We start from the raw sequence: 22,369 nt of genomic DNA, 5'->3' as shown, positions 1-22,369 counted from the left end.
AAAAATGGTATAGCAGCACCACCAATTAAGTATTAAAAGTTAATTATTTAAGCCAACATAAAAATAGACAACGTTTCGGATTTACATCATTAGTCATGTCTGACATGACTAAAGATGTAAATCCGAAACATTGTCTATTTTTATGTTGGCTTAAATAAATAATGAACTTTTAATACTGAATTGGTGGTGCTGCTATACCATTTTTTTTTAAATATTTTGTATCTCAGACCGTAGTGCCGGTCTCAAATAGCCTGCACACCTTCAAACTTGCAACCCTGGTATTAGGGGTTACCTTGTTGCTGGAACACATTGAACTCGCCCATTTCCCAGCTTTGCACAACCGTCATTTTTATATTAATATACTTTATAACATTTAAATCTCTAGATTTCTGCCTGTTTCTAAGCCACTACAGACAGCCTCTTATCACATGCGTTTTTTTTTTCTTCTTCAAAAGAGCTTTATTTAAGTTATCACCAAAACATATAAATAAATTAACAGCAGAGGGGCACAATCTGCCCCCCTTACATCATAAACCTGTACAGTGGAAGGGTATAGAGCGCTGTAAACATCGGTACCAAGGACTCACACAACAACATGACAATTATGATACCATTCATCTTACGTGGAAGAGACTCTAGGGTCTCTTTAAAAAAAAAAAAAAAAAAAAAAAAAGAGTCCAGAAAGAAGATAAAGGGATGGGAAAAAGGGGAAGGGAGGAACAGAAATTGTCATAAGGGGGAGAGACGCAAAAGCGGACAGATATCATGTGTACTAGACCTAGTTCTTATCCACCATTCACATGTGCCTAACTAATTGGAGGACAGGACATTAAGTTTCCAGGTTGTGTCATATGAGTCTTTCCAGTCAGCCCAAGTTAGTTCAAAGATGTCGGAGTTACCCAATTTATAGAAAATATATTTTTCCATGGTATAGAGAGAGGCCATATAAGAACAAACCCTAGCCCAGCTAGGTGGGGACTCTTTCTTCCAGTCACATGCTATCAAATGTTTTATGGACATAAAAAGGTAAATGCTTATGTATGCGTGATGCTTAGGAATAGCATGAACACCTATATGAAGTAGGGCAACTGTCGGCGAGCTACGTAGAGATATTCCCAATTTGGGGAGAACCTTAAAGCATCTGCTCCATAGGGAGCGGATTTTGGGGCATTCCCACCAAATATGTAGGGAATCACCCCTCTGGCCACAACCGCTCCAACAGTAAGGAGATGTGCTAGGGAATATTTTAGCTAATCTGGTGGGGACGCAATACCAATGAGCCAACAGTTTATAATACGTCTCAAATAAGGTTATGCAATGTATGGCCTTTTGGGTGCGTTCTAAGGTGTGCCCCCATGTGTCCCCTGTAAATGATTTACCAAGCAGGGATTCCCACTTTGAAAGGTGGGGCGCTGTTTCCGATTGTAGGTTGAGACCCAGAAGAGTATAATGCCTGGAAAGGGGTCTACAAAGCCTGTTTCCTTGGCTCCATGTGGACTCCCAAGGGGTTAATGGGCGGGCTAACGCAGGTTTGAAGCCCCAACTATTCAGAAAGCTTTTAATTCTGTGATACTCGAATTTCAGGTAGTGAAGTAAAACCACATCCGCACCGATCTGAGTTACGGGTCTAAACCCATTTTTCGGTGATGGGAGCCAAAGGTCCGAGACCACATGAACTCCAAGCTGGGCCCATTTCAATGGGTGGGTGTCCTGCAGACCCGCCAATAGACCAGGTAAAGAGGTGATAGGAGAGGGGTGATCACATGCTTTTTTATTAGCTTTTCACAAGAGACTGCTGATTCATGTGTGCCATATAGATAAGTGTGCTCATGCCTGTGGAGTTGTGGCTGACACTGCATTTATTGGATAAAATGTGTCTGACAATGCATTTATTGACTAAATAAATAGCCATGTGATAAGTGGACTGTCAGAAGAGGCTTAGATACAAGGTAATCACAGGTAAAAAGTATATTAATACAATCTTGTTGGCTGAGGAATGGGTTATAAAAATATTTTTTTTTAACTTGAGAGTCTGTAGTGTTCGTAAACTTACTGTATGCAGTGACAGGCAAAATAGATCACTCAATTCTTCGTCTGATGCACCTTCTATATTAGGACACAATGCTAAGAGAAGAAGCACATATATAAAAAGCTACCTCTACAATCTTCCACAACTGCACTGCCTGCTTTCATATTGCAGCACAACATTTATTTAAATCTAGCTTCCAGGTTAAAGGGACACTGAACCCACATTTTTTTTCTTTCGTGATTCAGATAGAGCATGCAATTTTAAGCAACTTTCTAACTTACTCCTACTATAATTTTTTCTTCGTTCTCTTGCTATCTTTATTTGAAAATAAATAAGGAGCCAGCCAATTTTTGGTTTAGTACTCTGGACAGCAATTGTTTATTGGTGGGTTAATTTATCCACCAATCGGCAAGAACAACCCGGGTTGTTCACCAAAAATGGGCCGGCATCTAAAATTACATTCTTGCTTTTCAAATAAAGATACCAAGAGAATGAAGAAAATTTGATAATAGGAATAAATTAGAAAGTTGCTTAAAATTACATGCTCTATCCGAATCACGAAAGAAACAATTTGGGTTCAATGTTCCTTTAAGGGACTGTGTGCAGCGTACTCTCTGCACCTGATAAGAGCTGGTAATAAAGAAAGTGGAGGCCCAGGTGGTGAAGCATCGGTGCCAGATGTCAAAGATTACAGTGGTGAAGAAAAATAAATAATTGACTGTGTGCCACGCACCACCCCTGCTTCGTTTGGCAATTGTTCCCAGCTCCTGTAGAAGTCATGTGACACACTGAGAGCGGCGAGGCGCACAGCGTGATGATGCAGCGGTGTGCGCTCAGTATGTCCTGCCTTTTCATCTCTGCCCTCTCAGCTGCGTCAGGTCATGTAGCTGAGCGCTCAGAGTTGAAATGTTTGAACTTCAGAAGCGATGCGGCGTGAAGCAGCTGCTTCGCGTCACTTGCAGTGTGTCACAGCCTTGAGTTTACAGGGCTGCTGCCTGCACACTACACACCAGAAATGGCTTTGAGCATCTTGAGCACATACTTTAGTTGCCTCTTTCCTTGCCTTTAGTAGTTGGTGTAACAGAGCTACGCTAACAGAGGTAACTAGGTCATGAGAGGAAAAGACTGAGTGCAATCTACATTGATCTGGGAATTTTCCAACCAGGTCGCATTATGAAGTAGCCAGGTGGGGGTAGTGGAATGCTTTGAAATATTATATTTTGCTATTTATAAATGTTTAAAGGGCCATAATACCCAAATGTTTAAACACTTGAAAGTGATGCAGCATAGCTGTAAAAAGCTGACTAGAAAATATCACCTGAACATCTCTATGTAAGAAAGAAAGATATTTTACCTCAAAAGTTTCTCAGTAGCCCCATCCCATTGTAAAGGACTTCTAAGCAACAAATCAGTATGTCTGTCCCGGGACAGCAGAAGGATCGCGCATTCGTGCACACTCATCTTATTTCCCTACTCAGTGTAAGGAAGTTTACAATGAAATCTCATGAGATCACAGTAAAAGAGTTCATGACCTCAGCACTGCTGATGCCGATTGGCTGCTGTTCATTTCTTCATTTTTATTTATTTTTTTTAACCTACAGCTGAGCAGCAGCTGAGTGTAACTTTTTACACAGAACTTACGCTGGTGAGCTGAGGAAATTGTGAGGTAAAATATCTTCTTTTTTTTACATAGAGATGCTCAGGTGATATTTTCCTGTCTGCTTTTTACAAGTGATTTAGCATATGAGTAGTATGTCCCTTTAAGTGGCAAATTGAAATTAATGTAAAATTGGCTAAATTTAGCTTAAAGTGAATGTAAATTTTGATGCTAAAGTTCCCGGTTTTTAAAACTTTGATTAAAAATAGGGGCACTTTAATTCATCAAAATTTTCATTTCACTCCTGTTGTGAAAAAAAACTTACCTTTTAATCTTCACAGCAGCTCCAGCTTCCTCCACCCATTTCAAAGCCTCTTCCTGGGTCTAAAATGAGGCATCCGGCTTCCTCCAATTACAGCAGTGAATCAGACACTGAATCCCCCGGGGGGGAAGCTGTGATTGGAGGATGACCTATCAATCATTTCTGACATCATAAATGGCTTGTGAGACCGGAGGAACCTGGAGCTGCTGTGAATTTTAAAAGGTAAGTTTTTTTTTTTTTGTCACAACAGGAGTGAAATGTAAACTTTGATGAATTAAAGTGCCCCTGTTTTTAATCAAAGTTTTAAAAACCAGGCACTTTAGCATCAAAATTTACATTCACTTTAATATTGGTTCGAAGGGACATAATATTCATATTCTAAATCCCTTGAAAGTGATGCAGCCGAATTATAAAAAGCTGACCTGAAAATATCACCTGAACATTTCTAGGTGAAAAGGGAAAATATTTTACCTCAGTTTACCAGAGTAAGTGCTATGAGAACAGTTATACTTCAGCTACTGTCCAGCTGGAAGTTGAAAAAGAAAAAGCTAATCCGCATCTACAGTGCTAGGTCATGCATTGTTTTGCTGAAATTTCATAGTAAACTTCCTTAAAGTGAAAGTAAATTTCGGACCATTTAAAAACAGTAATTCATTCTCTTCAACTATATAAACATAATCGCTATATATATTTTTTTTTAATAAAAATATTAATTCACCTTTATTTTAAATACATTATAAGGCTTCCATTTTCGTCTGTGCTCCTCCCATCTTCTATTTCCTTACTTTTTCAGTGTTTACGTATAGAGCGGTCCCACCCGCTCTATACGTATTAGATATGCGCGTTCCCAATACAGCTTGTCTCCAAAGCGCATGCGATTTTGCAATTGCTGATTGAAATCAGAAGACGTTTATGACTCGGCCACGAGCATTAGATGGGACGCATGCGCAGATCGGCCAATAATTAGATGACGTAGTGTCACGGCCGCCTAACGGCCAGGATTTCAATTGGAGAATTGTAAAACGTGATCAGGAAGTATTAGAAGTTCTGAAAAACGGGTTATTATAGATTTAAGTATTGGTGTTTCAACTCATGTAAAACTTTGTTTGCAAACAAATATAACAAAGTTCATGAATGAAAGTCCAAATGATTTTAAATTTTAAATTTAATTGTGTTTAGTAACCATTGAAACTTTACCTTCACTTTAAGAATAGGAAAATAAAAGATCTGCCTGCACATGCCAGATGCACACTCCCTTGCGAGTCCTGGGTCTAGCATCTTGATTGGCTGCTTTAAGTCTCTTTACAGTGGGGTGAGCATACTTAGGACATTTTGAGGAAAAATATATTTTTTACATAGAGATGTTTTGGTTAGCTTTTTTTACAGCTATGCTGCTTCACTTGTCAAATGCTTCAACATTTGGGTATCTTGTCCCTTTTTTAATTTCAGCCGGGAGGTCAGTAAAATCATCCAGGTGGTGTGCTCATTAAATAGGTCCAGGGGGAAAACACTGATGCCACGATTAGGTTTTTTTTCTTGTTTTTTTTTTACCCTTATTAAATGTTTCTAGAGCTCTTTAGTGGTGTTGAGGTCTGGTAATTGTGGAGGAATTGTCAGACAATTATGCAGTCTTTGGTCTTCCTTGGACTTCTGATATGCCTGACTCAACTTCAATGCATTTTTTGATTGTTGTCATGTAGAAAAAATAATCTTCTTCAACATAACTTTAAGCCATAAGGGATGGCATGTCCCTGCAAAATTGAGTGACATTCTGCATGCACATACCCACTCACCAACCCTCTATGTGTGCATAGTACACTGGCATAGCTCCCTAATGAGGAGCTGTGATGATAATGGGAGACCAGACCTTGCAAGCTGAGTGGGTATGGGTCATGAGTCTGTTAACCAATGAGTTAAATCTCTGGGCTAGTCATTTTTCCTGTCTGGGATTTCAAATTATTTTATAGCCTTGCTTATGTTTATAACACACAGCCTAGCTTTATATACTATTTTGTACTCTGTACAGGAATTCACTAATCCTTTTGGCCCAATGTTTAAAGGGACACTTCAAAGCACACTACTCCCAGTTTGCAATGGTAGTTTGTAGTATTATGTCTTTTTAACTCTAAATGATGATATTTTGTTAAAGTGCAGTTGTTCTATAGCTCTGTATATATTAGCAGAGGCACACAATGGCACTGGAAATACATATTCATAAAACAGACTAAACAATAGAAAAATAAGAGTCCTGCTTCAACCAGCTAATCCACAATTGGTATAAGGACATGCATAAGGTGTGGATCTTGGAACTTTTGAATGGCGCACAGGCACCAAACGATACACTTGTAATGCTCTTATGCTGATTCCAAAGTTAAAACAAAATATTGTTAAATTTATACCAGACATGGTAGTAATAAATTCTAATTAGGTAAAAGATTCTTGTATTAAACTATATATACCAGATTTTTTCCTTCTTTACCCAGACACAGAAGATGCCAGTGAGACTGACCTGGCCAAGCATGACAATGTGGACTATGTGGAAATGAAAGAACAGTAAGTATACTACATTTATAAAATTACATTTGTCCCTCCTACTATTTTACTTTTGTACATGTTTTCTTTTCACACATTATAAATACTGTGCTTGTATTATCATTTCCTATCGTCTGATTCAGTCGGTACATGCAGAAAAGTAGTGCTTGTACAAGTCAGCTGTAATAGTCTTATTTCCTGTAGTATTATTATATGGTCATACCTAAGCTCTTATCTTGTAGTATTATTTTTTTTTTTTTTTTGCAGAGTATGATAGGATGTGTACACAGTCCAGTTTGAGAGTGCAGTCTTTTTCCATGTTTTGCGTGAGTGTGTTTGTGGTATGATCTATGCAAAAAAAAAAAAAATACAAGTATAGTATTTGATAGATGAATAACCACAAACTCTCCCATTTCCTGGTGGAACATTATTCACATTTTGTATGCTCTTTTTAAGAGGCAATTTTCAGTGTGACATTGTGTTCCACACGTCCCACCTAGGTATCTGTAATTAAAGCTCAAAAGAAACGGACGAGCTGCAGGAAAACATTATGTAGTAGTTTAAGCTAGTGATACAATTACATACATTTAAGTGACTAATATTGTGGGGTAACTTCTTGATTAGGAGGTGTATATGCAGCTGAAAATGTTCATGGAGAGCAGTTTTTAGTGTTGTTTTCTCTAAAAAAAATCCTTATGGCCAATAATAAAAAGTACTGAACCAATATTTTTCAAAATTATATCCTTTCTTAAAAATATGTTTATCTCCTCAGGATGTATCAAGACAAACTGGCTTCTTTCAAAAGACAATTACAACAGCTCCAGGAAGGTAAGCAAAACAATTGCATATTGCTCTTTATTCATGTGTTTGTGAAAAATCTAAAATAATATATGGAATATGATTATAAATACTGTTTCCATTTGTAATTTGTTTTCATTGTCTTGCTTTAACTGTCTGCTGTTTTTCTTGTAATCTGTAGTCAGGATACAATTAATGAAAGTCTTTACTCTTAGGAGTTTGTTTTTGTTAAATGATGATGGTCCACAGTCCTCCATAGCATATGGGATATATTTCCCACCACTAGGAGGAGGTCAAGAACCCATACAAGAGCTTGAACACCCTTCATCTCTCTCTAGGTTTGTTCTTGGCCTCATAGGTTGATGGTTGAGAACAGAGGCAGCTACTTGCTTATGGATTACAAATTGAAAGCCCAGACCTATGTGAGACCTTGAGACCCCGGGGAGTATCATTTACATAGAAGACAGAAAAGTCTCTTCTCTGCAGTTGAATGATATAGGGACACTCAAATACCCTGGTATACCTAATGGGACTTCAGCCATAACTACCCTTAGGCATCACAGGGACTCGTTCCTAGCCTCCCCCTTAAAGACTCCGGTATTTCCTACTGCAGTCCTCTGCTGTACTTGATACCTGCACTGGATGGCTCTCTACTGGTTACTGCTGCAACTGTATTGACATAGATGACGTCTGGTAAGCCAGTGGAGGGGTGCTGCATAAGGTAAGTGCCTTTACACAGCACCGACATGGCCCAGATGCTATTTGAGGTACTCTGACACAGGTACAGCATAAACATTTTTTTCTCCTTATCATATCTGGACATTCTCATCCAAATGGATCACTATCCGCTCCTGAGGTTTGCTTATATGGACAAACATTACCAGTTTGTCGCTCTTCCATTTGCTCTGGCTACAGCTCCACGCATCTTTACAAAGATGTTAGGTGCCCTGTTAGCAGTGATCTGAGCTTAGGGGATCTCAATAGCGCTGTATCTTGATGACATAATGGTGCAAGCTCCTTCTCTGTCATTTAGCGATAACTCATGCTCGCAAACTTCTATTATTTCTCGAGAACCATGGTTGGAAGATCAAAGTTCCCAAAAGCTTGTTATATCTTGCTACAAGGGTAAATATTTTAGGATTCATAATAGATTGTATGCATCTGTTCCTGACTGAACTGCACAGGTTAAAACTCTAGAGAGCATGTCTCTCCCTGCTGAGTACTCCATATGGAGGTAGTGGGTCTTTTGGTAGCCGCTTCAGACGCGCGGTTCCTTTTGCCCGCTTTCACTTACGTCCCCTTCAGCTATCCATGATTAGGCATTGATTAATAATATCTACATTTGGACCAGCAATTAGCTCTGGATTCATCTGTCAGACAATATCTCACTTGGTGTGTTCAAAGTCATTTTTTGTCCCTTGGGGCATTTTTTATTTGTCAGTCATGGGCCATTGTCATGACAGATGCCAGTCTTATCAGGCTGGGGGGCAGTCTGGAATTCTGGAAGGGAGTTTGGTCTCCTTTTAGAGCCAAGGTTACCAATAAACATTCTGGAACTTCGAGCGATTTTTGGAGCTTTTCAGGCATGGCTTCTGTTGAAGGAGAAATGTGTCCGTTTACCATCGGTCAATATCACAGCGTGCTCCCTATCGACGACTCACATTACGGGGGAGAATAATTGGGAAGCAGACTATCTCAGTTGTCAATCACTCCATCCAGGAGAATGGTCTCTCGATCAGGATGTAATCAAATGGGGCCTACCAGACACAGATCTGATAGCTTCACACTTAAATCTCCAAGATCAAGAGATCCAAGGGCGCACATGATAGACTCCTTGGTATGTCCATGGGAATTCCATCTAGCATACCTGTTTCCTCCGTTTGTCCTGCTGAGAATTATTGCTTGGATCAAACAGGAGTCGGCATCAGTAATATTAATTGTTCCAACCTGGCCCCGCAGGCGATAGTATGTGGACATAGTACAGATGTCATAAACGCCTCCATGACAACTTGCTATTCTCTACTGGGCTATACATAAAATTAAGAGGTGTGGGAGGGTTTTAAAGCTCTTGTATGGGTTCATGACCACCTCCTAGTGGCGGGAAATATATCCCATATGTTATGGTAGACTGTAGACCATCATCCTGAAAGAAAATAATTTTTTAATTAAGTATATATTTTTTTTACTTGTTTGTATAAGCAGAAAAAAAAAATCTAATTCTTCCTTATTGCATTTTGGATCCCATGGGAACCAGTTAAAATTTGACCTTTCTTTGCAATTGTAGATTAGTACATCTTGCTTTATAATATTTTGGACACTTAAAGTGTTGTCTTCCACTTTTAAGTTGTATCTCTCCTAAATACAATCGGACTGGGTCAGAGTTTTTCCTCCCTTTTGATAATCACTTTTGTTAAAAATGGTTTATTTCCACACTTTGTTTGGCTCATTAATTCTGGCTAGTAACATAGTAGAAGAGTATGAATAAAGACAGAAGTCCATTGAGTTCAACCTATACAAATCTTTAAAATTAAAGAAGGTGACCCATTTTACCTCAAGCAATCACATCCCTGATTTCTATTTCTAGCCAGAAATGTATCTAAACCATTTTTAAATGTATCTAAGATACATTTAATACCTACTTAGGTAATGAGTTTCACAATTTGATTGCTCTTGCAGTGAGAAAGTGTTTACATTGCTGGACTGCCATCTTTGTATATGGGCCTTGAATATATTTATATAAAGTAATCATGTCACCTCTCAAGCACCTTTATTTTTTTTTTTTTATTTTTTTTTTTTATTTTTTTTTCTTGAAAAAACAGACCCAGTTTGGCAAACCTTTTCTCATAGCTTAAATTCTTTTTTAGCTTTGTGGCCCTTCTCTGAACTTTTTCTAACGTTTTGTAACGTGCATGTTGAGTTAATACATTAGTATTATATTCTTTTTATAGTCACGTGCACTAAGGGAAGTTTAGTCACCATAGGTTAGGGCACTTCCTATCATTTATATATTATTTGCACCCATTCACATATATTAGTACACATTAATATAGTTGCCACATTCACAATGGGCTTATAAATATAGGTCACTAGTATAGACTTTTTACACTGATCATAAGGAGGCACACTCTGAACACACCTTTACATTGGCATATATTTTTGGCCCACCTTTATATTCGAAGGGAGTAAGATTTTTTTTTTACACAGTTTATAAATATTGTGAAGAAGTTTAGCAGCCTTCAATAAATATAATCAGATCCACTTATAGGTAGTTTTTAATTACGGTGTAATCTTTTGCAGTTATTGGGCTTTATGAGAGCCTATCCATTGAAAATATTTTATATGGCACTTGTTTTATAGTGCTTTCACATATCACCCATTTATTCACTAAGAATCTGGTTAGTTCCAGAGAACTTACACACATTAGGAAAATATATTATAGGATGTATTTATACACATATAATAAGGGAAATAATTTCTTCATATTTTTAGATATTGCACATAACACTGATTACTTTTGATGCTACTAAGACCATAAGTCCAATTATCACTGGTGTGGCCTGCAATATAAATGTTTAGTTGATCATTCTGTATGCTGTTAGGACTACACATCTCTTTTATTATTGAGTATGACATCCAACATCGGGTATGTAGGTTATCAAGTGACGAGAACTCCGTCAGCATTAACTACAACCTATCACTTAAGGATAGGCGTAGTCTTACTGTTTGATTTTATCTCCAGCACAAACTCCCGTTCATAGGATTGGTCAGAACAATGGGCGATGGCATTGACGCCACGATAGGCGGAGTTACATCACAGCATCTACTCCCAGCACCATTTTTTACTCATACGATTGGTCCAGAAATGGGTAGTGGCATAGACACCGCGATGTTCACTCACAAATAGGCCCTCTGACTTTAATCAAAGGATTTGTGTAGTTACGCTGTTGACGTAATTTGATTGATAATGGCATCTACCAATTAGGGAAAAGCTTTTTTTTACTACCCGATTACACTGTTTTAAACAACTATATACTTAATGTCTAAATATTGTTAACATGCCTTTTCTTTACATGCACACTGAGGACATTTCGAGTATCTTACTCGTTCATTATAAACAACCATAGGTATGTCTAAATATATGTTTGTTTTTAACAAACATTAATACAGCGAGGTTGGAGTGTTAAAACGAAGGGTTCCCATTGGTTAATAGATGTGTTACGAAGGGGGAGGGGGGCTATAGACCGGTTGGTAGCGTAGTCCTATTTAAGGACAGAAAAATATGTTAAACATGCCTGATGAAACGGTTCCTACTGAGAAACGCGTTGCATTGTTTCTCCATTTGCTCAAGTTTTTACTGGCACAAATATGAGTTGTGTCTTTTAAACAAGTTTGCAATAAAACTATCTGTTTTTAAATAACCTCTCGGTGTTCAGTATCTCTTGGAGCTACGCTACCTATAGGGCACAAATCCCTTATCCTGGTCTCCTGTGTACACACTTTTTTGGCTAGTGTGTTCTTTTCGTTTGCTAGTATCCTGCACCTTGAAGCTGCCTACTAGGTATCAATCAGCTAGCTGGACTGCTGCAGAAATCCAGCCTGTCTCTATGGGCATGATTGATTGCCTTTCCTACAAGTGAGTACCCTGTGCATTTTTCCTGCTCTGATCTCCTTCAGATGCATCATTGATCTGCACCATTGGCGCCTCTTTCCATTTGTATTTCCTTAACAGATTTCTTTTTTTTTGGAACGAAGTTAGAGAGCTGCCTAATAACAACTGTTACTCCACACCTTCATCTGTGGGACTTTTCTTCTTCTGGAAATTCGGACATTAAGTATAACAAGTAACTCCTTGGTCTGGGGGCTTACTCCACACGTTGTGGGATTTTTGGGACATTGTATTTATTTATTGTATTATTACGATCCTGTCTATACCATTTATCGTATATATTACTTTTTCACTGATATACCCCTTGATATAGATATTATCTGATATTGAAGATTAGATTATTGAAACGTTTTATATTGTATTTAGCGCCTCCTAGAGGATATCATAGAGCATTCTTGTTTATGTTTTTAATGATATCTATGATTTACACCATGTTTTTTAATTCCCATGTCTTTGAAAAGGAGAAAGGAAAGTAAGTTTAAAGTGAATGTTAGTGAAACAATAGAAGTGAAAAAATGAAATGAGTTTCATTCATGAAATCGTTGGTAAAAGCTCCGGTGTCCACCCATCCCCCCCCCCCCCCCCAAGCACCTTTTTTTTTTTTTTTCTTGAAAAAACAGACCCAGTTTGGCTAACCTTTTCTCATAGCTTTAATTCTTTTTTAGCTTTGTGGCCCTTCTCTGAACTTTTTCTAAGTCTGCAATGGCTTTCTTTGAGCTTTGTCCCCCAGAATTGCACTCCATACTCAAGGTGAGGTCTTACCAGGCATTTATGGCTACGAACAGTATTATAGGACATATTGGAATAGGCCTTTGGAAACTACTTCATGCATGGAACCCCCAGTGACATTAGCACTGATATCACTGGGCTTTGGCAACAAGCTCTGAGCCATTTCTAAGGGTACATAAAAGTGCACATAGAAAATGTTCTGGGTTAGAATATTTTAATACTGCACTGTCGCTTGTATAAAACTCTTGTGTTCATCCCTTGCAAAGAAGACAGTTAATTTCCAATCCAGAGCCGAGATGCATTTATACTCCAGAGCTAAGCATAACTTGTGTTTGGTGTCTACGCCTCTCCTAATTGGCTGACGGGCTGTGTACAGCAATGGACCAGTAGAACATTGCTTCTTTGGAGCTACCTTTTGCCATATGTTTAACCCCTTTGCAGAGGTTAAACACAGCTATATGCAAGCAATATTGCAAAAAGATGCATTTTCTTATCTCCCTTTTAGTTTCCTTTAAAGAGAAAGTGCAGACTGGTCTATTAATGTGCAAATGAACCTCACACCTACAGTGCACGCGTGCTATACCATTGTAATGTTTGGGCATTTTGTGCTAAAAAAATGTGTGCACTTGATGATGCAGTGAAATGCAACACACTGTTTCATGTGACTTTTATGTATGCATTGTGACTGGCCCCATGGTGAAATAAAAACACTGGGTGGTGTTTGAGAGCCCCCCCCCCCCCCCCCCCGGGGTGGTCAGCCCCTTTGCGCAAACGTCACTGTCCGGGGGGAAACAACGATTAGTTGATTGCAGATGATTCATCTGTCAATCAATTGCTGAAAATGACGACCAGGTCTTCAGATCTTACCCCTATAGCGTTTCTAGTGAAATATATCTGAAGATAAGTATATACTAACGATTTCATGAATGAAGCTCTCATTAATTTTTTCACTATCGTTTCACTTTTGCTTATATGGTTAACTTTACATTCACTTTAATCTCCTAACATGCTATTATTTTTCTGTTTAATTTATGAAAGTACTTTTACAGATGTAGACTTGAGGGGTGGTAATTTTTGTTTCTTTAAAAGGACAGTAAGGTTTGAATTAAAAGCTTATGGTTCGGAAAGATCATGCAGTTTAAACAACTTTCCTATTTACATTTATCATTTTGATTAGTTTTCTTGGTATCCTTTGTTCAAGAGTAATCCTAGGTGAGCTCAGGAGCGTGCATGTGTCCTTAGCCATCTGGCAGCAGTGTTTATAGTAATGTTCTACATAGCGGCAAACTCTGTAACATTCAATGGTATCTGTGTATGTGTAACTATGTAGAACATTACTATAAACACTGCTGACAGACAGATGGCTAAGGACACATGCATGCTCCTGAGCTCACCTAGGATTACTTTTTAACAACAGATACAAGAGAACTAAGCAAATTTGATAATAGAAGTAAAATAGAAAGTTGTTTAAAAATTGTGCCATTTCCTGATGTGAACAGAATATGCAAGGGTCAAAAGGTTCAATGTCAGTAATGTTATATTCTATTAAAGCTTCCTGATACAGGTTTTTATGATGGAGATTACTTTGAAAACTTGTGGTACAAAATCCTTTGACTTCCTTATAGGGAAAAGATGTAACTGTAAACAGAATAGCACATTTATTTGTGTAATGTTTTACTGTTAGACTTTTTAGGCTCATTTGCTTTACTATTTTGGGTGGAAGCATAATCTGTAAGGCAAATCGTACTTTTTTTAAATATCAAATTTAAAGGGTATATCCTTATCCTTAAAGTGAAGGTCAATTTTGATGAATTCGTACCCGGTTTTTAATAAACCTATTAAAAACAAGGGCACTTTAATTCATCAAAATCGACATTTCACTCCTTTTCTTTGAAAAATTACCTTTTAATCCTGTCAGCCGCTGCAGCGCTTCCTCCGCCCGTCGCAAGTCCACTTTGCAGGTCCAGAATGACGAATCTGGCTGCCTCAAATCACGGCCTGGCATCGGGCCACGATCCCCAGGGGGGGAGCCGGATTCTTCATTTCTGACGTCGGAAGAGGCTTTCGACGGCCGGGGGAATCGCTGGAGCTGAATTCAGGATTAAAAGGTAAGTTTTTTTTTTTGAAGAATAGAAGTGAAATGTCAATGTTTATGAATTAAAGTGCCCTTGATTTTAATAGGTTTATTAAAAACCGGGCACTAATTCATCCAAATTGACCTCCACTTTAAATGTTACCTTATTATGCTCATGAAAATTATGTACAGTCCAGAAGTCAGCTTCTATGTCTTCATGGAACTGCATTGCAAAGCGTTTATGACTGCAATTTTTTACTTTTTACAAACCAGTAAGTTATGTATTTTACATTCTTATTCACTTGCATATTTGTACAGTTTAAACTCTTAAATTTCTAATCCACTGACTCCTATATCATTAAAATATTGCAATGTCACAATTCACACGTCTCCAAGTGGCGTGAATCGTAGAATTTAGTTTAATAGGATGGGAGTCAGTTGATTAGCCCTGAAAAAGTTTTAAAGGGAAATGTAAACATTAAATATATTTCAAGAACCTCCCTCTAATTATGGGTGCTGTAGTTCTGGAACCTAGGCTTCATTGCAGGTATCTTAAGGAGAGTTACTAGTGTGCCAGTGTGGATTTTATTTAGGAACATAAAACCGTATGAACTAACATACGTTTCTAAATTATATAATGCAGCCAAAGCTTACCTGCAAAATCGTTTCTGTTTTAACCCCCATTAGCCCTTTTAATTCAGGCATAGTTGTGTTTGCAGCAAGCTCCCACTTGGACATTTCCATCAATGGAAGGTGCTATCCAGACCATAGCTTCTGCAGAATGCACTTGTGTACCTGCAGGGTAGGGGGCAGAGCCACATGACTCCTGACTAAAGCAGGGCACAGTATAATGCTGAAGCTTTTACAAAGTATTTGACATTATCACCATGGAACAAGCAAGCCTCTTGGCAACAAACAATAGTGGTACCTGCTGTCCCTCCTCAAACTCCCTTTGCTTGCATAAGTAAATATCCTCGCATGCACACTTTATATGATACCATAAGGTTTGGAGTAGGACACTGATAAAGGGGGTGGAGCAGGCTACACTTGACAACGCTAAAGTGTAAGTAATTTTGCCTTTTTTTTTTTTTTAATCAGGTGTCAACAAATCTGTTAAAAAATTAGGAGCCAATAAGAATATTTAGAAGGCAGGCACACTTTTAGGCACCAGACAGTGGTATTTGTATATAGCTATATGGAGAATAACCCAAAAAGTTAGAAACCAGAGAGAAAATTCCAGGAGCCAATGGCTCCCAGGCTCCTGGGTTTGTTGAGCTCTATCTGAATCATAAAAAATAATAATAAAAGTTTATGCCCCTTTTTTTTTTCTCAACTTTGTATGTTAATTTTATAATATTTTTGCTGTAAAGATGAGGCATGTTAATTATGCAGGCACAAATTCACAGTTTGAGAACTTCAAACCAATAATATGTGATATCTTCTAGATAGAAAAAAGATCTTACAGAAACTCCTGGGACATTGTAAATGGATTAATGGAATTGATTCACCACAAAAAAAAACTACAGCCATAAATATACATCCTCATGATAAGTAATTAAAAACAAATCGTTTTTTAATCATGAATAACCTTTGGATTAAAATGTATCTTAAATAGAAAGCTATCTTAAGGTAGATTTTTTATCAAAAAGAATTAAGAGAAAATCCTATTAATTTTTTTTTTAAAAAAAATGAAGCTTTTTATCCACACTAGTTGCTGCATATGTGCAAACAGGTCAGCACTAGAATTCAGTGAAAGCCGCATTATATGATGAGGGATTCGGAGAATAACCTCAATATTATGCTTATACAATATATTTTGTGTTTAATGCCCCTTTAAACTGTGTTTACCTTTGAGTAAACTGTGAGGGCGTTTTCAATCTTTCTCCAAAGCTAGATTTTTGGTGTCCACACAATCTAAAGAACAAAACTATTAAAATGCAATTAAATAAAGTATGCCTTTTATATCCGCTAGCCACTGCCTGATCTGTCTTAGATTACTTAAAAAATATATAAAACCCAAGTTAAAATATGAGTTTTTTTATGTAAAAAAGTCTGTTTGCTTTTGTTTATTTAAAAACTAACAGTTTTATTTATATTTATGGGGTGATCTTACTACATGTGACCAAGGCCTCCCTGGTGGGGCCGAAACGTTATGTTCTTTTTTCATTAAATGGTGATATATTTATGCTCTTGTGCTGGCTTTTTTTTTTAATTTATTCTTTTATTAAAGATTTTCGTAATACAAGAAGACATAGATAAAAATACATCATACTGATATTGACCGTGCAAAAGGTATAAACATTTCATTCATGTTTATCAAATATGTGGGCAATGGGTCTCATATTCGAATGTCTTCAATTACATATTTTAGGTGCGAAACAGTATCAACGTCAATGTGACAAAGTTAAACAATTAATTAATCTAAACAGTTATCCTCAAAAATTGTCTCTTTACCTTCAGGTCCCCAGGTCCGGATTCAAAGATATTTTATGTCCTAGAAGTGTGAAGTAGCTATAAAGATCTAGAACAGTTTGGTATTTTCCGAAGTCTGCAGCCCCCAACCTATGTGTCAGGCTAAGTTGCTATTTAACTCCAACTCTAGTGGAACTGTTACCTGTATGTTAGGTCCTTCTGTGGTCGAAGGCAGTGAGTGTAAAGTGTCTCTATGGTGAGCAGAGTGGCCTACCTCAAAAGTGATTCCTGCCACAAAAATTTAGCATTCAAGATCGTGTCTGTTTGGTTTCTACACATGTAACCATATTTTTCTAAAGAGTACTGCTCCTCTACTTCCTCCAGCCACATAGATCTAGTCAAGGATACTGACTTTTTCCAGTGGCGGGCTATTAGCCTCCTCGCACTATTGATGCCGATCTGTAAGACCAACAATCTTAACCTACATTTCAATTTGGGCATGTTGTTCAGCAATGCCATGTTTGGGGTCAAAGTAAATGTTTCATCCACAAATTTTTTAAATTGTAGTTCCACCACTCTCCATAATGAGTGGACCCTAGGACAGTGCCACCACATATGTAGTAAGTCACCGCGTTCCCCACACTCACGCCAACATAGGCTGGGTGCATTGGGGTAAATACTCGATAGTCTAGATGGGGTCAGGTACCACCTCATAAGGAGTTTGAAGTTTAGTTCTAGCAATACTGGAGAGGTGGAGGATTTTTTAACTGATCTAAAAATTTGTTCCCAGGTTTCAGGCTCTGTGTTCTCTTAAATCTGTACTCCATCTATCTGTGTAAGTTGGCAGCATTGCCAGCGGGTTGTTTGTGAGTAGCTTGCGTGATATGGAAAGGGTCCCTCTCGGTGTAATACCAGTGTAGCACAACTGTTCAAAAGTGGTCAACTGTCTCATAAGGTCCGATTTGAATGGGGAGGTGTGTATATAATGGTGCAATTGTGCATATTTAAGCCATTTTGTGAATCTACCATCAGCTATGTTGGTTAGTTTATCTCTCTCCAGGAGCTTGCCCGCTTCTGTGAAATTAAATAGTGGGATTGTGTAGTCCCATTCTGTCAGTCTTTGAAACCCTTTGTCTAGCCCTCCTACCATTTCTATGTTTAGTGTTATCGGGAATAGGGGGGATCTGTAGGTGGAGATGTAGGGTTTAGAGGCTATAATATGGTCCCAATTCTTAAACAGTTGCTTATGTAATTCGAGAAGTCGGCACTGGGGGGGTCTGAGGTCTTTTGATACCCAGCAAAGGGCCTGTACTAGAGGTGCCTTAAGAATGTGTGAGTCCAATGTCACCCATGCCTTGCGTTCTTGTGTATTATGCCAGTCAAGTATCCGTTGCATTGTCACTGCTTGATAGTATTCCTCAATCTTAGGTAATCCTAACCCTCCTTTCAAAATAGGTCTGTACATTGTATTTCTGTTAATTCTCGGTTTGCATTTACCCCATATGAATGTATTTATGCATCTTTGAAGTCTAGTTATGTACCAACTGGGCAGATGAAGGGGTACTGTTTGCAGTATGTATAAGATTCTAGGTAATGCGGTCATTTTTATCGTCTGTATCCTCCCCCACCATGACAGAGGCTTATTCGACCACTTCTTAAGGTCACGTTGTGTATTAAGGAGTAGTGTAGTATAGTTTTTGTCAAATAGTGTTGTCTGGTTAGGGGACAAGTGGACTCCCAAGTATTTTATTGAATCTACTTTTAGCCTAAGAGGGCACGTCTTCGACAGGGATATGAAGTTAGGGCCTGGCATGTTAATGTTTAAAATTTCGGATTTTTGTTTGTTAACTAAAAAGTTTGAAAAATTTCCGAATCTATCTAATTCTAAAAGAATCTCAGGGATAGATGTAGAGGGGGATGATATTGTGAATAGCACGTCATCGGCGTACATCGCGACTTTATATTCCTGCTGGCCAATTGATATCCCTTTTATGTTCTGATTTCTGCGTATATGAGATGCAAGGACTTCCATCTGTAGGATAAATAAGATTGGGGATAGGGGACACCCCTGTCGTGTACCATTGTGTATTGGAAAATCTGATGAAAGAGTCCCATTTGCCTTTACTTTAGCACTGGGATGGTTGTATAAACTAAATATTCTTCTTAGTGTTTTGGGGCCGAATCCTATATTCTTTAACGTTCGTTTTAGAAATTGCCAATCTGTCCGATCAAATGCTTTCTCAGCGTCAATAGCCACCAAAACTGACTCAATACCTTGGTATTTAGCATAATCAATGAGTGTTATGGCTCTAAGGGTATTGTCCCTCGCCTCTCGGCCAGGGACAAATCCCACTTGATCGGTGTGTATTATTTCTTTGAGGACCGCATTAAATCTGTTCGCTAAGACTTTTCCCAACAACTTTATATCTGTGTTCAATAATGAGATTGGGCGGTAGCTGGCTGGGTCGTCTTGTGGTTTGTCCGGTTTTAAAATCACTGAAATATGGGCATTTAGGGATTCTCTAGGGAGCTGTATGTCTCCATCTAATGCGTTGAAAAGTGTCAGCAAGTGTGGGGCTATTATTTGTTTATATGTTTTATAATAAAGGTTTGTGAGGCCGTCAGGGCCGGGGCTTTTCCCTACTGGGAGGTCTTTAATGGCTTTTAGTATCTCTGGTAACGTGATGGGTCTCTCCAGGTCTGAGATTTGGGTTTGTGATAGTTTGTTCAGGTTCGCTGACTCTATATATTCTACAGTTTGTTGTATGTGTGTCGTGTCATGTTTAGCATTTAGGTTATATAGATGATGATAAAAGTTTTGAAAGTGAGTTGCTATAGCCTTACTATCTTGGATGTATGTTCCTTGTTGAGTTTTAATTCTGTGTATGTGTGTTAGGGAGTCTCTATCCCTCAGAGTGTTCGCTAGAACTCTCCCTGGGCGGTTGCCTTCATAAAAATATTTCTTTCGGAGCTGTAATGCTTTCCTCTGGGCCTCTGAGTAGAGGAGTGTTTTGAGTTCATTTCTAGCGGCTGATAATTCCTGGAGAGCAGTTGACCTAGAGGGTGAGTTCTTGTGTCGTATTTCTAAGTCTTGTATTTTTGCGGTTAAGCGTGTCCTATGATTATCATATTGTTTTTTGAGTCGTGCTTTATGTTTAATACATTCCCCCCTAAAGACTGCCTTGTGGGCTTCCCAAACAGAAAGGGGTGATGTTTCTGGAATTGCGTTGAGATTGAAGTATTCCGTCAGAGTGGACGTCAGAGCTTGTGTAGTTGGTGGGTGTTGTATCAGATATGCATCTAGTCTCCAAATAAAAGGGTGTATTGGCATGTCTGGCCAGTTTATTTTCAGGCTTATCATGGAATGGTCAGACCATGCCGTCGGGGTGATGTCTGTGTCAGTCATTAAGGAGAGGCTTGCTTGGTCTAGGTATAAATGGTCTATTCTGGAGTACATTGCCCACGGGTAGGAGTAAAATGTGTAATTACGCTGTGTGGGATGTTGTGTTCTCCATGTATCCGCTAATCCTGAGTGTCTAATGCAGTGAAATACTGAGTTAGGTGGACGTTGTGCGTTTGTGGAGGTTGAGTCTAAGAGAGGGTCTAGCACCGTGTTAAAATCCCCTCCCATTATCACTGTGCCTTTGCGAGCTTCTTGTATCATCACTTTTAATTTGTTAAAAAATTTATTTCTGTGTGAACTGGGGGCATAAATATTTACCAACGTGATAGGTCTATTATGTATAAGACCCGTTAGTATAAGTATTCTACCTTCGTTGTCTGATGCAGTGTGAAGGAGTTCAAATGGTAGGGAATGGTGGATGAGAATGCCCACACCGTTTCTTTTTTTGTGTTCGTGAGAATTAAAAAAGCTGAGTGGGAAATTTTTATTTTGGAATTTAGGTTCATTCCCTTTGGAGAAGTGGGTTTCTTGCACATCTTGTGCTGGCTTTTTATGCTGCTGAGTAAACTTTAGGATTTACACCGGATCCTTCTCACTAGCTGCTGCTTCTGTGGATATCTTTACATAGCCGTGCACATTGCTGTTGGTGGTGCTGGTGAGTGCTGATCTTACTATATATATATATGTATATATATGTGTATATATATATATATATATATATATATATATGTGTATATATATATATATATATATATATATATATATATATATATATATATGTGTATATATATATTTTGCTGTGGAAGTGGCACTCACCATCGGTAACGGCCACCTGGTGCACCGCTGAGTAATGAGTATTCACAGTCCCAGTAAACCCCCACCAGGCCTAGGTGAAAAGGGAATACTAATAAAGCAGGCAACTCAGGATTAAATACAAAAAGCCTTTTATCCACAAACTGAAGTAAACAAACAGGGCCTTAACCCATAACATTTCGGTTCTCACAGGAGCCTTTGTCAAATGTAGGCCATGACAGACATAAACACCAACTCAAACCCCCTCTTATATACCCAAAAGAGAATGACCTAAACCAAGGTGCCGCTCATCTGAGTTACAGAACGCTCTGAGGATACGCTGCATCAGCGGGAGACGCTGCTGCGCATACTAATGACGTCATCAGACCCTGCCGATGTAAACTAAGGCAGTGTGCAAGTCATCATGTTAACGGTAACAACACCGTAATTCTGGGGGAAAATCATGTGGATGTGCTACAAAGATTACATAAATCAAACCTATATTAAGTAAAAAAAATTAACAATTGAACATTAAATAAGACATTAAAAGCACAATTAGTGCAACAGTGTCTAAGTCATAGATCTATTTGGCTTCAAGGCGTAACAGGGCCAATGCCCTGTCGCCCCCACGTCTCAAGCGAGGGACATTGTCAATTAACATCGTCCTCAATGATGATATTAGATGACCAGCTTGTAGAAAGTGCCTCGCGACAGGTTGATCAGAACGCCTCTTATCAAGGGCCTGTCAAATGTCTGTCTTATGGTTCACTAAAGGATCTCTGAAGGTGGTCACCATTTTCCCAATGTAATATAGGGAACAGGGGCAAATGACTGCATAAACCACATATTCGGACGTGCACGTCAATCTGTGCTTAATGGTATACTTTCTATTCGTGTGTGGGTGATGGAAGCTGCTACCAGTCACCATGCTGTTGCATGTGACGGTTCCCACATAGATAGCAACCCTGCTTCCCTTTAGGTAGCCAGACCTTTTTTTCGTAACAATGTGTGGAAT

The 22,369-nt window shown here is 38.5% G+C and overlaps 1 protein-coding gene across 2 annotated transcripts in view; it reads left to right on the top strand.

The window, feature by feature from the left end:
* The window catches only part of SUDS3 (SDS3 homolog, SIN3A corepressor complex component), a 109,934-nt gene that overhangs the window by 2,037 nt on the left and 85,528 nt on the right, over nt 1–22,369 (top strand). Inside the window, exons 2-3 of one of the 2 annotated variants that reach the window (XM_053701677.1) lie at nt 6,438–6,501; nt 7,253–7,308. In XM_053701677.1, coding sequence (XP_053557652.1) covers nt 6,438–6,501; nt 7,253–7,308 — 120 coding nt within the window. Of the gene's footprint in view, nt 1–6,431; nt 6,502–7,252; nt 7,309–22,369 lie in introns of both variants that reach the window. The other variant, XM_053701676.1, reaches the window with a different exon arrangement.

This window comes from Bombina bombina, chromosome 2 (genome assembly GCF_027579735.1).
Source record: "Bombina bombina isolate aBomBom1 chromosome 2, aBomBom1.pri, whole genome shotgun sequence".
Lineage (NCBI taxonomy): Eukaryota > Metazoa > Chordata > Amphibia > Anura > Bombinatoridae > Bombina > Bombina bombina.
The sequence above is the reverse complement of the archived record's forward strand: the minus strand, read 5'-3'. Positions and strand labels throughout refer to the sequence as shown.